This window comes from Psittacula echo (genome assembly GCF_963264785.1).
Source record: "Psittacula echo genome assembly, chromosome: 5".
NCBI lineage: Eukaryota > Metazoa > Chordata > Aves > Psittaciformes > Psittacidae > Psittacula > Psittacula echo.
In genome coordinates this window covers 70,355,549-70,371,653 of record NC_137739.1, presented here as the reverse complement: position 1 = coordinate 70,371,653, position 16,105 = coordinate 70,355,549, and the positions used below count along the sequence as shown (strand labels likewise).

The following is a 16,105-nucleotide window of genomic DNA, read 5'->3' as shown; positions in this document are numbered from 1 at the left end:
ATAGAATACAACCGCTCACCAACCGGTACCTCACCCCCACCCCGCCGTGATCCAGCCCTTCTGGGTAACTCTCAGTTCCATCCTGGGCATGACGTGCTGTGGTATGGAATACCTCTTTGGCTAGTTTGGGTCAGGTGTCCTGTCCCTGCTTCCTCCCATCTTCCTCTCCTCCCTGGCAGAGCATGAGACTCACAAAGTCCTTGGTCAGGCTAAACATTTGAGTAGTAACTAAAAACGTCAGTGTTATTAGCGCTGTTCCCAGGCCGAAAGTCAAAAACACAGCCCTGCACCAGGTACTGAAAAAAAAAACTGAAAAAACTGACTGCTACTGCTGAATCCAGGACAATGCCTCACAAAACCTTTCACCCATGTATTACAGAATGATTGATGAAAGTTGATTAATGAATTCATGATTTTTTGAAGCATAACAAATGTTATACTTTTGAAATGCAAGTTGAGAGTGCTATAGCCCCAATTTTACTTTCAGGGAACGCAGAAATTGGCATATGGAAGATGAGAACACAAGGCCCACATTTTTCACTGTATGCCATGCATTTTTACACAACTTTTAATTCCTATAGGCTTTACAGGGTGTCAAAAATAATGCACCACTCAGCCACAGTGCAAGTTTTGTGTTTTAGCAATACACTTTTCTCCACAAATCAAACCAGAAAAGGAAGAGTTTATCATACAGAAACCATGGCATGGATTTAACAAAGTACATAACGTTAGGCAAGAAGTTTATAGTTTAATGAATGAATTCTGGTAAAAAATTTAGGGTATCCTCATGTTCTGCCATAAGCACAAGACACATCACTTAATCTGAAACACCGTGGGCTCCGTTTTGCAGAGCTGTGAAGACCGAAGTGTGTGTCCTGGTGCCAGTAGACGCTCACCACTGGCAGCACAGCCGTTTAAAACGAAGAATATAAATACAGCAACCCTTCTGAGAGTGGGGCCGCAGCGGCACCTCTGGAAGAACCTCCAGAGCCATCCCTGCTTTCCCCAAGATCTGACTCGCAAAGCGCCTTCCCTCCTTCTCAGCCAGCCCACAAGAGCTCAGAGATGCCTTACAGGCCCCAGTGCCAAGGCCGCAGGAGGCGGTTCGGTAACAGTCATGCCTGCCCCAAGGGGAAAGTAAGGTCCTAGCGGGCCGGAGCTCCCCGTGAGTCCTCTAATCACTCCGAGCCTTTGACCCCGCTGCGGCGCCAGGTCTCGCCTCGTTCACCGGACTGCTCCTATCAGTTACGTTCGGGCCGCGGGAATGCAGACACAGTCTGCAGTTGTTTAGTGGGAGATGGAGAAGGGAACTCCAAAGTCCACGGAGGAGCCGCCGCCACCTACCACACACAAAAACCACGCTCCCACCCCGCTAGCCAACCGACCGCGTCTTCCCCCTCCGGAGGTGAAGGTGCGGCCGCTCAGACGGGTGGGGAGCGGCAGACGAAGTCTCGCGAGAGCGGGCGACGGATGCCGCCGCGCTCCTCCCCCTGCCGGTCCCGGAGCGTGAGGCCTTCGCAGAGGCCGGGATACCTCGCGTCGTGCCGGCTGGGCGGTGGCAGCGGCGGGGAGGCGGCGGTTGTGGCAGCGTGGCCGGGGCCCGGCCTCGACCTAGGGGCGCTGGGCAAGATGCCGGGCGGCCGGGTGTGCGCCGCCTGCGGGTGCTCGGAGATCGAGGTGGACGCGGCGCGCGGGGATGCGGTGTGCACGGGCTGCGGCTCGGTGCTGGAGGACAACATCATCGTCTCCGAGGTGCAGTTCGTGGAGAACAGCGGCGGCGGCTCCTCCGCCGTGGGACAGTTCGTGTCGCTGGATGGTGAGCGCCGGCGGGGCGGAGTGGGGGGCACGTGCACCAGGCAGGGGAGTGTGGAGCTTTCGCGGCCAGGGGACCGCGGGCCGTGTTTGGGGAGAGGGTGCTGGGGCAGGGTAAAGGACGATGTATGGAGAGAGGATGTTGGGGATAGGGGAGAGAGTGGTAGGGGACAGGGGACAGTGCATGAGGGAGAGGGATGCTGTGAGGGATATGAAAGACAGGGACAGTGCAGCGGGGTGAGGGTGCTGTCGGCTATTGGAGGCAGGGACAGGGCACGAGGGTGCTGAGCCGGAGGGTGGGGTTATGGGGATGGTGCATGGAGGTAAGATGCTGGGGGGGTAAGGATAGTGCGTAGGGAAGAAGGTGCTGTGTAAAGGGGTTGGTGCATGGGGGATAGGGTGTTGCGCAGAGGTGTGTGGGGGACAAAGGTGCAGAGGAGTATCAGGGATGGTGGAACTAAGTTCCTTTAAGGGACCCTTTCCCTTTTGTGGATGTGGGATAGTGCTGCACGAAGTGGAAATGGGACAGTCAGTGAATGGTAGGGGAGGACAGTGTGCTGTGCAAGGTGAGGCAGAAATTGTGTTGGAAGGCGGCTGGGATGAATGGGGAGAGTGATGGAAGAGATGCGTTAGGTGATCGGAGGAGGTGCATGAGGGACTGGTGTGTGTGGGTATATCAGAGAAGGCTGGGGCTCTGTATGGAAAGACGGGGGAGATATATGAAATTATTTGGAGTGGAGGCCAAGAGAGCTGGGTAGAGGGAGTATGTGGAGGCACAGGGGTGGTGTGGTGGAGAAGGAGGCTGGAAGTAGAGGTTCAAGAGGCTTCTTCTGTAAATAGGTAGGTAGGGGTGTTTGTGTGAATTCCCTGGAGGATAAGGCCTCTGTGCCTGGAAGACAGCCGTGTGAAGTGGGCATTGGGTTTGGAAGGGGAGAGAAGGAAAACTGATGTGGGCACTGTATATAAGGAGAAAGAAGCATAAAGAAGAAATAGGGGAAGGAACTTAGCAGTGAAACAAGAGGGACTGATGGATTGTATGGCTGTGGTGAAGACAGAAGAGTTGTGGTGGGGAGGGCAGCACTGGATGTTGGAGTTCAGGAGTTTATTGTAGACTAGGCTTTGTCTGATGCTATTCGTATCTTCCAACTCAAGGTGCTGGTTTTTTTTGGGTTTTTTTATAGCTTATGGGCAGCTCTTGTAGCCTCCGCATCACCACAGGGAAAAGTGAAGGGTACTTTTTTAAAGGCTTGTACTGCTTTTTCCCTCCCACCCAAAATTACGCGGGACAGATGGCATGCAAGCTAGAGTGCATTTTGGGATGCCTTTACCCTACCAAAAAAAAAAAAAAAAATCAAAGGAAAAGAGCGAACTGCAGCATACTCAGTCTTTCTCTTCTTCTAGATGAATTGCACGGTACTTTCCTAAGTTCCTTTAAGGAACCCTTTCCCTTCTGTGCAAGTCCTGAGATGCTGCTGTTGGCTAATATTTTTTTTATTTTATTAATTCCTCGGTTTTGTATAGCTATATACTATACAAAAACCAATTCTAGCACCCATGAAGACAGATAAGCTCAGTGGGGATAGGTGGGTGTGTAAAAGTGGAAATGGGAGCACACTGTAGCATGCTTATGGTGGCTTTATCTGGCGGCACAAGGTGTGGTTGCAGGGGCATCACCATATGTGAAGATCTTCCTACTGTGATCTTCTAGCAAGTCCTCATTTGCATTAGTGTATGTATTTTGGTGAAGTGTTGTTTATGGAAGCAATGGAGCAGGACTTTCAAAACAACACTTTGTAAATTTACTAAGTTACTACAAGGATGAGTGCGGGTACTGTTTCACAGTAAACATTTTCAGGAAGTTTGGATATGGGTGGTTTGTGCTGGTGTAATTCTCTATGTTCGTGTGAATAATTTTTTTTGCTTGACTTAAACTGAGTGATGCAAGCCAATTTGAAAAGATGTATTTGTGCTGCGATAACAGTGTCTTCATGATATGTGCTTGTCCATTATGCTTGTATTACACTGATTTAAGTCCTTGGGAATGGGGAGAAAAATCTTTTCTTATGTAAGCAAGGCAGAATTTGTATCTCTGAATGTTGTGCTGGCTAGAGAATTTCCGACAGAATTTATATTGTCAAAAAACATGTACTTGCTGAAAGCAACATTTTCTGGTAAGCCATAGTTTTCAGTGACTTCTGATTGTGTAAGCAGGTTCCCATCAAAATTAACTCTTTTAAACACCTTTTCCTGCCCTCTATTAGCTCTTCATCTATGGCTCTGAGGGATCCCCTGTGTATGAAATACCTTGGGCTCAGGTTCTTCGGACTGCAGTCTGGTGATCGCAGGCAGCCCTAATATGTGGAGCATTTGCAGTGTCAGAGGTGCTCAGGCTACTGTTTCTGAGACCATGGCTGTTGGTCAGTAGGGCTGGGTGACTTGGAGACTGTTGTCTAGGTTTTGCAAAGTATGAGGGCTGTCAAATTCTCTGTTGCACAACTGGGAGTTGAATAGGAGTCTTGGTGTCTGTGGAGTTCAGAGCCCCTGGATGTGCAACAAGATTCCCAAACCCTCCCAAGATACACGAGGGCTTATATAGGGTTTATAATGGATACACTTCTGTTTGTGTGTATATATATGTCAAATAGTTATAGATGCCTTTCTTCATAATTTAATTTTCATAAAGAAGCAGAAGAGAATGGAAAGCACTGAAGTCAACTGTTACTGACTTCTCTTTGGTACATCTAGCAAAATATTTTGCCAAGCAGCCTGTTAAGGATACAGAATCTTGCATTTGTTTGCTGAGGGAGGAAGAAAGTCCTGCACTTTTCTATTTTAATACAAAGTTACCTGTCTAGTGCATGCCAAGTCCTTGCTAGTAAGCCCAGCAACCCCACTATAAACCATGGGAAATCCTTTCTTTTGTTCCTTCAGGGCTGGAGGAAGGTGTAAGGTCACAGTTAGGTATTCCCAGGCAGTATTTACATTTAGCTATGAATGTGTCTAGCGTAGGAAGCCGCAGTCTCTCCACTGATGCCTTCGTTCAGAAGTTTGGTATAGCCAGTGTTTTCCAAAGCAGGTGTGTGAGTCTGTTTCTTTCCATTGTTTTGACAGTTCTAACAGCTGAGCATTGGTGTGCTGAGAAAGCATGGCTTGTGCTTGAAATTGAGTGAGAGGCTTTGCTTTGCTGATGCATGAAAGTCTGAGGAAATGCAGGCTAGTTCAGTCTGTTGGGCAAAGGGTAGAAGCAGTGAAGGACAGAACAGGAGGCTGTAGAGGTAAATTTGGGTGAAGTGTTTTTTTGGCAAAGTGGCGTGCCTTGCAGATATGTAGGAGCTTTCTAAAGAAGTCAGTAAGTGGACAAAGCAGACTGTTGGATTTGTGAAGGGAGGTCAACAAGATCCTTCACAAGAAGCTTTTGAGGAATCTGGGCTGTTGTGGATAAGGGAAGGTCCTTACAGAGCAGAGTATTTACTCAAATTATAAGAAAATAGAATAGAAATAAATAATAAGCCTCCTTTAGGAGTAGCCAGTGAAGCTCCACAGAGTCAGGGCTGATGATCTTCAAACCAGGTGAATGGTGAGTTAATGAGGTTTGCTGGTAGTATTATTCGGGGTAGTGAATCATAGAACCATAGAATCATAGAATAGTTAGGGTTGGAAAGGACCTTAAAATCATCTGTAGATGTAGAAGGACCTGTTGCTTTTAGTACCTGGGTAGTAGGGTAGCAGATGGGATTGAGTGTGGCAGTGCGAGTTAGGATTGTTCAGTTCTTCCACATGTGGGATGGCAGCATCTGATCTGGCTAGTACAATTAGGGAAGGAGGTCACTAGGTCTTAATGGATAGCTCTGTAAAAATGTTTAGCTCAATGTTCGTTCACAGTACAAAAAAGCAGAGCAGGAAGGAGAATATTAGAAGTTATCAGGAAAAGAATATGACAGCATATGCATACACTGTTACATATCCACAGCACTATCTGCAACTTAAATACTGTATGCAGCTCTGATGTGTTTTTGTCTTGCATCTCCTCAAGAAAACCTCTAACACAACTGGAAAAGACACACCAAGTAAGATGGGGTGATTAAGAGGAGGGCTTTGTGAAGAGCTTCTGTTAGAATGACTGAATAGATGCAGATGATTGAATGGGAACATAGTAGAGGTCTGTAAATACCGTAGAATAACATGGTAAGGATGAGCTATTGTTCAGTATCACATAATGCAAAAACTGGGGAGTGCTGAGAAATCTAGCAGATAGCTTATTTTGAAAGTAGCAAGTAGGAGGTTCAAAAGCGTTAGGTTTTTGTGTGTTTGTTTGTTGTTTTGTTTTTTTTTTTTTTATAAAAGACATTTAGTTAAATTGTGAATCTTAAGTTGTAGGTGTTTAAAGTTTGTATCAATTAGAAAATGATTGGGCAAGCAGAATAAAAATGTGTCATGACCCCTAAAAAAAAAATGCTGGTATTTCTGGGTCAGGAAATTCTTGAGCCACAGATCTCTGGGCTGTAGGAGATAATGAGAGAACTGTTGTAACAACCTTTCCTCCTGTGTGTAGTGTTCACTTGTAGCCGTGTATGTTAATGGACTTTACTGTTCAGAGGTAGCACACTGGACTAGATAGCTCTCTGATCTGACTTGGCACAGCTGTTCTTGAGTCTTGGGGGGTGATCAGGTTAATTGAGCTCTGCAAAGATGCTTTTGAGGGTTTTGACCCTTCTTTTAAAACTGGTCCAACACTCAGGGATCTATGGTTTTACAGCATAAAGTGTAAGTATCCTTAGCTATTAATACTGCTTTTTTTGGTTTTTTTGTTTGTTTGTTTGAGGGTTTGTGTTTGGTTTTTTGTTTGGTTTTTTTTGTTGTTTGTTTTTTTTTTTTTTTTTTTTTTTTTTTTTTTTTTTTTTTTTTTTAAAATGTGACCAGGACAGTCCTGTGACTTTAACAGTTATGTAGATATGTTCTGTCTTGAAAATGGTTGGTTAATTCTTCTGTTCTCCTTGTGAGAAGTAAATGGTAGAGATATTTACAATTGTGAGAGTCTGTGATAAGTTGTCCAGAAATCCAGACTGCAAGGCAAAGATGTATTTAGGGTAAAGTTTATGAAGTTGCATATGCAGTACTTTGTAATAAGGACCATGAAATCTTTCTTGGTGGTACTTGGGGCATAAAAAAGGAGATGGTGTACTTTATATAAGTACACAAAACGAGAGCTTAGCCATCCCAGGCCTCATGAGACCCTCTTTAGACATGGGCATAATCTGTTTGTCTCAGTGTAGTAACACCAGTGCTTTTCATTGCCATGGTCTTGATGGAAATGGAGGGGTACATTTGCAGGATACCCTAATCCCACAATTCCCTTTAATGCTGTCTGTCTCCAGGAGTGGCAAGGAATCTCTTGTGAGGTGCCTGTCACTTTGCTGGGTCGTAAGCTGGTAAATTCACTAGCCAGGGAATATACTCTTCATGCTCTAAAAGGGGGCTACTGTTTATCTTTGTTGATTTTCTGAAAGGGAAGTTCTCACAAAGCACAAGTTAGCAGATGCTTTGATAGGCCTTATTACAATAGTTGTAATTGTTAATTCTGTTGCAAGTGGTTGCAGTCAGGTAAGAATCAAGTCTCAAGACTTAACCCTAGCTGTGTTGTCTTCTTGAAGCTTGTGAAGGCCAGATGTTGAAATTGAGTTTCTTTCTGAGCTTGGCTGATTTGATGCTGGGTGTCCTGGGTTCAGCAGTAGCAGTCATTTTTTTCTTCTCCTAAGTAGCTGGTGCAGTGCTGTGTTTTGACTTTTGGCTTTGGAACAGCGCTAATAACACCGATGTTTTTAGTTACTGCTCAAATGTTTAGCCTGACCAAGGACTTTGTGAGTCTCATGCTCTGCCAGGGAGAAGGGGAAGCTGGGAGGAAGCAGGGACAGGACACCTGATCCAAACTAGCCAAAGAGGTATTCCATACCACAGCACGTCATGCCCAGGATATAAACTGAGAGTTACCCGGAAGGGCTAGTTCGCTGCTTGGTCAGCCTGGGTTTCGACGGGTGGTATTGTATTCACTGCACTTGTTATTTCCTTTATCATTATTATTATTGGTGGCAGCAGTAGTGATTTGTGTTATACCTTAGTTACTGGACTGTTCTTATCTCAACCTGTGGGAGTTACATTCTTTCCATTCTCCTTGCCCTCCCTCCCCGGGGGAGGGGAAGAAAGGGCTGGGGGAGGGGGTAGACTGCGTGGTTCTGATTTATGGCCTGGGCTTAAACCATGACACTGAGTAAGTCGGGTACTAGTGAAAAAGGGTTGTCGTGCACATTTGGGCTCCAAGGACCTCCGTTAATTGCACAGAAAGTGTTTGAGGTATGTGCTTTTCCTAGTTGAGTCTAGTTTTAAAGAATAACTATCCACCTTATAATTGATAGCCTGTTCAGAGTGTCTCAAACTAGCCAAAACAGGTTGTTCTCTGTGGTTTCTTGTCAAATTTGGAGAGAGTTTGAATTAAAATTCCTTTTTCTGTAATTGGAATGGATGCATCTTTCTTTTTTTCTTTATACCTAAGTCCTGAACAGACTCCTCTGTCGGTCATAAGATATGAATGCATACCAGAATGAAATACAGCACTACAGAGTTTAAGAGTGAGCTAGGTTTCTCCCTCTCCATTATACTGTAATTACATCCTGGAAGACAAAGCTCCGCAGAGCCCTTCACGGGCCTGCACTGGTTTGATGGCTGGTGCTTTTGTAGAATGGCAAGTTGTGAGTCGCTTGCCATGTTTGAAGGCAGTGAGTTCTCTGATCACTCTTCCAATGTGTCTAGGAGGGAGTCCTTTGTCTTGTGGTAGTTAGTGGAAGAAAATGTTTTCAGAGGTTTTTTTCCCTAAGGCTGACAGGAGTAAAAAACAAGTACAAAGCTGAAGAGAATGAGAGGAAGAAAGCTGAACATTGATAGTCCAGATCTCTCTTTGGGATTAAAGAAGCTTTGAAAGTGGAGTCTAGGGCTTCTGTCACTAATCAAAGGAGAAGAGAACAGTCCCACCTGAGAAGGCTGATGTGCAGGTAGTGCAGCAGCAAGCTGGAAGACAAAACTGAGAAAACTGCAGAATGAGAAAAGGACACCGCAAAGCGGACTGAGCTTGTGATCCTGAAACATTCAGTATCTGGGGAAACTTGGCTTCTTTTGTTCCAGAAATTGCCTTTAAATGCTTGGTAGTAAGTAGAGAAAGCCAGCATCTGATAAGCTTCTTGGGCACAAACCATAAACCAGCCCGGAAACCTGTCCTTTAGAAGCGTTGATGATCTTTGTCTGCAGTTGGGTGGCAGGAGAGCTGCCTGCTTTGCCAGCCACTGCTGGCCCTTGCTGTCCACAACCTGCCTCCCCCCTGGGGCTCTCGCTACCCTGCCCAGGAGGCCCCTGTGAACATCCACCCTTGCCTTAGTGACTCCACAGCAGGGCTGGTCTCCAGCTCCCCACAGCCCTGCTGAGCCAGGCCGTTGTCCTGCCTGGCTTCAGCCCATGCCTGTGACCTTGCCTGGCCATCCCAGTGCTGTGTCTTGTTTCCCCTTGATGGGCCTGATCCTTATCCCCACATGTAAGCTGATGTCCTGCTTGGCCTCAGGCAATCTCTGGACTCACAGAGGTGCCCGGTGCCCTTTATTGTGGCTGCCCTTGTCCTCTTATACAGAGTTTAGAGTCACATCTCTAATGAGAATTTAAATCCGAATTATTTTTCAGAAGTTTTTAGCTAGCTCTTACTTATTGGATGTCTTCCCCAACAAGCTGCCTACTTGTACAAAATAGAAAGAAACCTTGTAGTTTTGAGACCTCTATCCTCCTTGGGGTTGTCTCAAAGTGGGCAGAGTGAGGAGAGGGGCAGGCAGTGCTGCAGTGTGTGCATTTGCCCCAGGGAAAACAGGATAAAAGGGAGGTTAGCATAATGAAATGCGGCCTCCCTTGTCTGAGGCAATAGAACTGTGGGATGGAAAAGATGAGTTCTTGGAGCTAGGGGCATTATCAGCTCCAAATAAGACTTACAGGACACTTCATTCTCAAATACATGTCACAGCCTCAGTAGGAGTGTTATGAAGTGGTTATAGCCTGGTCACTGAAGTGGGATTCTTGCACTGCAGGACATACCCTGCCTTTGGGGTCTGAGGTCAGTGAACATCGTTGGTGTCCCTGTGTGAGACTGAGCAGCATGACTGTCTTGAAATAGGTTTACTGTTTTGTGGTTGATTGCTTGGAATTTCTATTTCTTTTGGAGGCGTTTTGATAAAAAGAAAAAGTAACAAACTAAGTTAAAAATGTATAATCTTTTCTTTAAATGCTAAGCTGGCATTTAAAGAACAGGTGTGAATTAGTCTTTTAACTTAGGCTTACTTAGTGTCTAAGCCAGGAGGTTTTAGGATGGTGACAAATAGAAATGAGAGGCTGCAATGGACTTTAACAGCATTAGTGCAACTTCAGCACCAAGTCAGGATCATGTATAGCTCTTGAGCAGCGTAAGTACATTAAGACTCTCCATCTCCAAATGTACATGAGTTTGCAAGATACTGATTTGAGACTGGTGGGAAGAACGTTGCCTGTGAAAAGATATCTGCTTACTTTTGTTCATAGGGAGAACGGAAAGTTGTGAACTAGTAGCCCTTAACACACCAACAAGTGTTTGTTAGAACTTTTAGTGAGAAGGCTGCACAACATTTGTCAGTAGGCTGTTTCAGGTATTAGAATATCAAGGAAGTTTTTTCCTGCTAATACGATTTTTTTGTTGCAAGTGAATTATAAGCAACTTGCTACAGTAACCCATTTGCACTGCTATAAACAATGAGTGTGTACTCCTGCTCTGAAGTGTCCCTTGACAGATTTAATGTATCTTATTAGTGAAGCTGTGGTATGCTCAGTTTTTCAGGTATGCTTATGGAAGCTTACCAGAATATTTTGTATATACTGTGTAAATCTTGAAAGCTTTTTTTTGTTTGTTTTTACATTGAGGAGTGTGAGTTACATTGACCTCAAGTGCAGAACTTGACTGAGTTTGCCTTGATCTAAGCATTTCAGTCTTACTGGGGTTTGTGGAAATGGGAAGTTACGGTCAGCAAACTGGAAAGAGGAGGACTAGATACAGGGAGGAAAAAGCTTAGTAAAATTTAAGCTAAGATTACTAGCTTTTCATCTCCTATGCCTGTTTTCCTCTAGAACTTTGTGAGATGTACCTGTCACAGTCAGTGCTAGTGAAACAGTTGGTGAAGAAGATGAACTCTGTGTTTGTATTACGTTCTGTGGTTCTTGTATGGCCAGTTGTTATGTACAATAAAGGATTCTCCTGTATTTTTTGAATATTAAAGTGGAAGGAGTAGGGGTTTTGTTTTTAATTGGTAGTAGATAATTGCCTTCCATTACCTTCAAAGGGGGCTACAAGAAAGCTTGTGAGGGACTTTTTACAAGGCCAGGTTAGATGGGGCTTTGAGCAACCTGATCTAGTGGAAAGGGTCCTTTCCCATGGCGGGGGGGTTGGAACTAGGTCATCTTTTAAGGTCAGTTCGAATCCTACCTACTCTATGATTCTATGAATTGGTTTCCATGTATGCTATATTAATAGACCAAATCCTGACATCAGATATTTTTTATAGTGCAGCTTTGAACAATCCTGAAGTGTGTTCCACCAGTAATACTTAAGCTAAACTTGAAATGAAAACACTGGGTAGTGAAAAATGAAAATAATGGTAATACTGGAAAATTTCCTCTTACAGAATGACACTAATTCATGGTTAATTTTTAGTTATGTAGAGTGGTCATGATGTAATTTGCAACACTGAAGGAAGTATGGATATGCTGGATTTGCAGACCTTTTGTGGGAAATCCTGGACTGTTTACCTGTTTTACTTTGTGCTAGTTTTTCTCTTTACAAAACTAATTTATAGTCGTGTTGGGAAGGAAGAGGGGAAACTTGCATCTATTTCATGCAAAAAATTAATATGTTAATGAAATAAACTGAATCGATTTTTGCTTCTTTTCTGTAATCCTCCAGGTGGCAATCTTGCATCAGAGTTAAGTATATAGCGTTTTTTCCTGGCCTTGAGTCTTACATGCTGTCCTTGTGGTGGCAACAAATTCCTGCTTGAAGTGCTGCAGCATGCTGCTGTCAGTTGTGAAAATGCAGAATCCTGCGCGTAACTTAGATGTGAACTGTTGGATGTAACTTTCATAAACTTGTGCAGTCCTAAACTCAGGCATGGTGGATGCAATAGTGTATTTATCTCTTTGGTTGGTAGTTATGAAAATAAGCCCATAGGTAGCTAGCTATGATGGAGTATATTAAAAGTTTGCCTATGTAAATTTATTCAGCAGTACCATTTCAGCAGTCTGTAGTGTGTGCTGATCTGTTAGTGTCCCTGTAAAAATGGCTGAGAATTATTTCAGTTGCAGACTTTGTAGTTTTGTGTGTTCAAAAAACTTTAATTACATCATTTTGCTATTGTAGGCATGAGTTGAAATGGCACATTAACTTATTCTCCTTTTGACTTTTATGATCTAACTTAAGTAGGAAGCTCATTCATGTTTTATATTAGATTATTTAGTCTACCCTGATTATGAAACTGTTGGTGTGATGCAAGTGTGCAGTATCAGACCCAGATTTTATGCTGGATCTGTAAATATGTGGGTTTTAAATTGAAGGGTTTTCTCCTGCCTTCTCCTGAAAAAAGAGCTGGTGTTTTTTGGTTTTTAATTTCATAGGGAAGGATTGTGTTACAACTGGTCCTATCAAATAGCAGATACGCTTCATTTCAGGTTACAAGCTGCTTCATTCCCTGTCTTCACTCGCTCATTTATCTAGAGGAAACAAAATCCATAATGCTGGGACTTAATCTGTTTCTTTTCCAGGTGTTGAATCTGAAACTCAGCATGTCACTAGCTCTCAGGAAAGTGCCCTTTAAGCTGCAGACACCTGAGTGGCTGCTCTTTGCCTCCTCAGTATAAAGGGATAAGTGCTGTTCCTGCTATCTGTTGTCTTCTTGATGCTGTTGAAGGCTGTCACAGACTTCAGGCTTTGCTTGGTCCTTTTACTGCTTGAGGAACATTTTTGTACAGAAGCAGGTGATGTGACTTCTTACTTCATTAGTGAGTCAGTGGAGCAACACAAGAACAGCCGAGGTGCCTGGATCTGACCCAGACTGTGCTGCAAGGAGCAGATGTGGGGATGCTTGAAGGGACAGTCACAGTAGTTTAGCACTTGAGTAATGTGTGGTTATGGGCTGGCTCTGGATCTGTGTAAGCTTTGACTGAGTATCACCAAGTTTCCAGGTATGTGATCTGATCTCTTCTTTTGGTGTGTTGGGGCACTCTGGGAGGACTACAAAATATTCAGTAGCTGTGTGTTTGTGCTGTTAACACATCTCTCCACACCTTCTGTTGTCCAAAATTTCATGTAAATATCCAAAGCTAACTTGGAAGAGGAGACTTCAGGTTGGCAAAGCTGAGAATCTTGAGTTAGTTTCTAAAAATAGTCAGCAAATGACAATGTACCTTGGGAAGTACCACCTCATGAAGGAGGATATTTGGGTTGGCTTAGGGAAATGTTAGTGTTAGTGTTGAAGATTTGGCAGGCAGCACTTGAAGACACCAAACACTTCTCGGACAGTTGACAGAGAGTTTGTGGGTTAGGGTTAAAGAGAGAGCAGCGATGGGGGACATTACTGTGGGGATCTGTTACAGACCGCCTGATCAAGAGGAATCTGTGGATGAAGTGCTCTATAGGCAGATAGGAACAGCCTCACACTCACAGGCCCTTGTTCTCATGGGAGACTTCAACCACCCTGACATCTGCTGGAGTGAAGGTACAACCCAACACAAGCAATCCAGGAGGTTCCTCGATTGTGTGGAAGACAACTTCCTCCTGCAAGTAATAGAGGAGCCGACAAGGAGAGGTGCCATGCTTGACCTCGTGCTCACCAACAGGGAAGGGCTGGTTGGAAATGTGACGCTCCAGGGCAGCCTTGGATGCAGTGACCACGAGATGGTCAAATTCGAGATCCTCGGGACAGGGAGAAGAGTGTGCAGCAAGCTCACTGCCCTGGACTTCAAGAGAGCAGACTTTGGCCTCTTCAGGAACCTGCTTAGTAAGGTTCCATGGGATACAGCCCTAGAGGGCAGGGGGGCCCAAGACTCTTGGTTGTTATTCAAGGATCACCTGCTCCAAGCTCAGGAGTGTTGCATCCCAACTAGAAGGAAGTGCAGCAGGAGGGCCAGGAGACCTCCTTGGATGGATAAGGAGCTGCTGAGGAAAATTCAAAGGAAAAAAGAGGCTTATAAAAGGTGGCAGCAGGGACAGGCAGCCTGGGAAGAATACAGGGATGTTGTCTGGGAAGCCAGGGACCAGGTGAGGAAGGCTAAAGCCCAGTTAGAATTGAACTTGGCTAGGGATATTAAGGATAACAGGAAGGGTTATATATATTATATATATATTATTATATATATTATATTTTATATATATATTATATATTATATATTATATTATAGGTACGTAGCGAGTAAAAGACAGACTAGGGACAACGTAGGCCCCCTCTGGAAGCTATCGGGAGAACTGGCTACCCAGGATTTGGAGAAGGCTGAGGTTCTTAATGACTTCTTTGCCTCGGTCTTCACTGGCAAAGGATCTGACTGCACCACCCAAGTCTTGGAAGGCGAACACAGGGACTGTGAGAATGAGGACCCTAGGCCCACTGTAGGAGAGGATCTGGTTCGAGACCATCTTAAAAACCTAAACGTACAGAAGTCCATGGGACCTGATGAAATCCATCTGTGGGTCCTGAAGGAGCTGGCGAATGAAGTTGCTAAGCCACTGTTCATCATATTTGAAAAATCATGGCAGTCAGGTGAAGTTCCTGATGACTGGAAAAGGGGAAATATAACCCCCATTTTCAAGAAGGGGAAAATGGATGACCTGGGGAATTACAGACCAGTCAGTCTCACCTCTGTGCCTGGCAAACTCTTGGAGCACATTCTCCTGGAAGGCATGCTAAGGCACATGAAAAACAAGGAGGTGGTTGGTGACAACCAGCATGGCTTCACTAAGGGGAAATCCTGCCTGACCAATTTGGTGGTCTTCTATGATGGGGCTACGAAACTGTTGGACAGGGGCAGAGCAGTTGATGTCATATATCTGGACTTGTGCAAAGCGTTTGACACTGTCCCACACAACATCCTTGTCTCTAAATTGGAGAGACATCAATTTGATAGATGGACCACTCAGTGGATAAAGAACTGGCTGGATGGCTGCACACAAAGAGTTGTGGTCAATGGCTCGATGTCCGGCTGGAGACTGGTAACGAGTAGTGTCCCTCAGGGATCGGTGTTGGGACCGGTCTTGTTCAACATCTTTGTCGGTGACATGGACAGTGGGATTGAGTGCGCCCTCAGCAAGTTTGCCGATGACACCAAGCTGTGTGGTTCGGTTGATACGCCGGAGGGAAGGGATGCCATCCAAAGGGACCTCGACACGCTTGTGAGGTGGGCTGATGCCAACCTGATGAAGTTTCACCATGCCAAGTGCAAGGTCCCACACCTGGGATGGAGGAATCCCAGGCACGGCTACAGGTTGGGCAGAGAAGAGATTCAGAGCAGCCCTGCAGAGAAGGACTTGGGGGTGTTAGTCGATGAGAAAATGAACATGAGCCAGCAGCGTGTGCTCGCAAGCCCAGAAAGCCAACCGCATCCTGGGCTGCATCAAAAGGAGGAGTGTGGCCAGCAGGTCGAAGGAGGTGATCCTGCCCCTCTACTCTGCTCTCGTGAGACCTCACTTGGAGTATTGTGCACAGTTCTGGTGTCCTCAACATACAAAGGACATGGAACTGTTGGAACAAGTCCAGAGGAGGGCCACGAGGATGATCAGGGGACTGGAGCACCTCCCGTACGAAGATAGGCTGAGACAGTTGGGGCTGTTCAGCCTGGAGAAGAGAAGGCTGCGTGGAGACCTCATAGCAGCCTTCCAGTATCTGAAGGGGGGGCTGTAGGGATGCTGGGGATGGACTCTTCATCAGGGACTGTAGTGACAGGACAAGGGGTAACGGGTTCAAACTTAAACAGGGGAAGTTTAGATTGGATCTAAGGAGGAAATTCTTTACTGTGAGGGTGGTGAGGCACTGGAATGGGTTGCCCAGGGAAGTTGTGAATGCTCCATCCTTGGTGGTGTTCAAGGCCAGGTTGGATGAGGCCTTGGGTGACATGGTTTAGTGTGGGGTGTCCTTGCCCATGGCAGGGGGATTGGAACTAGGTGATCTTAAGGTCCTTTCCAATCCTGACTATTCTATGA

At 45.3% G+C, this 16,105-nt stretch overlaps 1 protein-coding gene across 1 annotated transcript in view; it reads left to right on the top strand.

The window, feature by feature from the left end:
* Window positions 1-1,549: 1,549 nt before the first annotated feature.
* Window positions 1,550-16,105, top strand: part of BRF1 (BRF1 general transcription factor IIIB subunit) — a gene marked incomplete at its 3' end in the record, with an annotated part of 179,077 nt that continues 164,521 nt past the window's right edge. Inside the window, exon 1 of the mRNA XM_080617127.1 lies at window positions 1,550-1,816. Within this exon, the coding sequence (XP_080473253.1) occupies window positions 1,630-1,816 (187 nt within the window). The 5' untranslated portion in view covers window positions 1,550-1,629. The remainder of the gene's footprint in view (window positions 1,817-16,105) is intronic.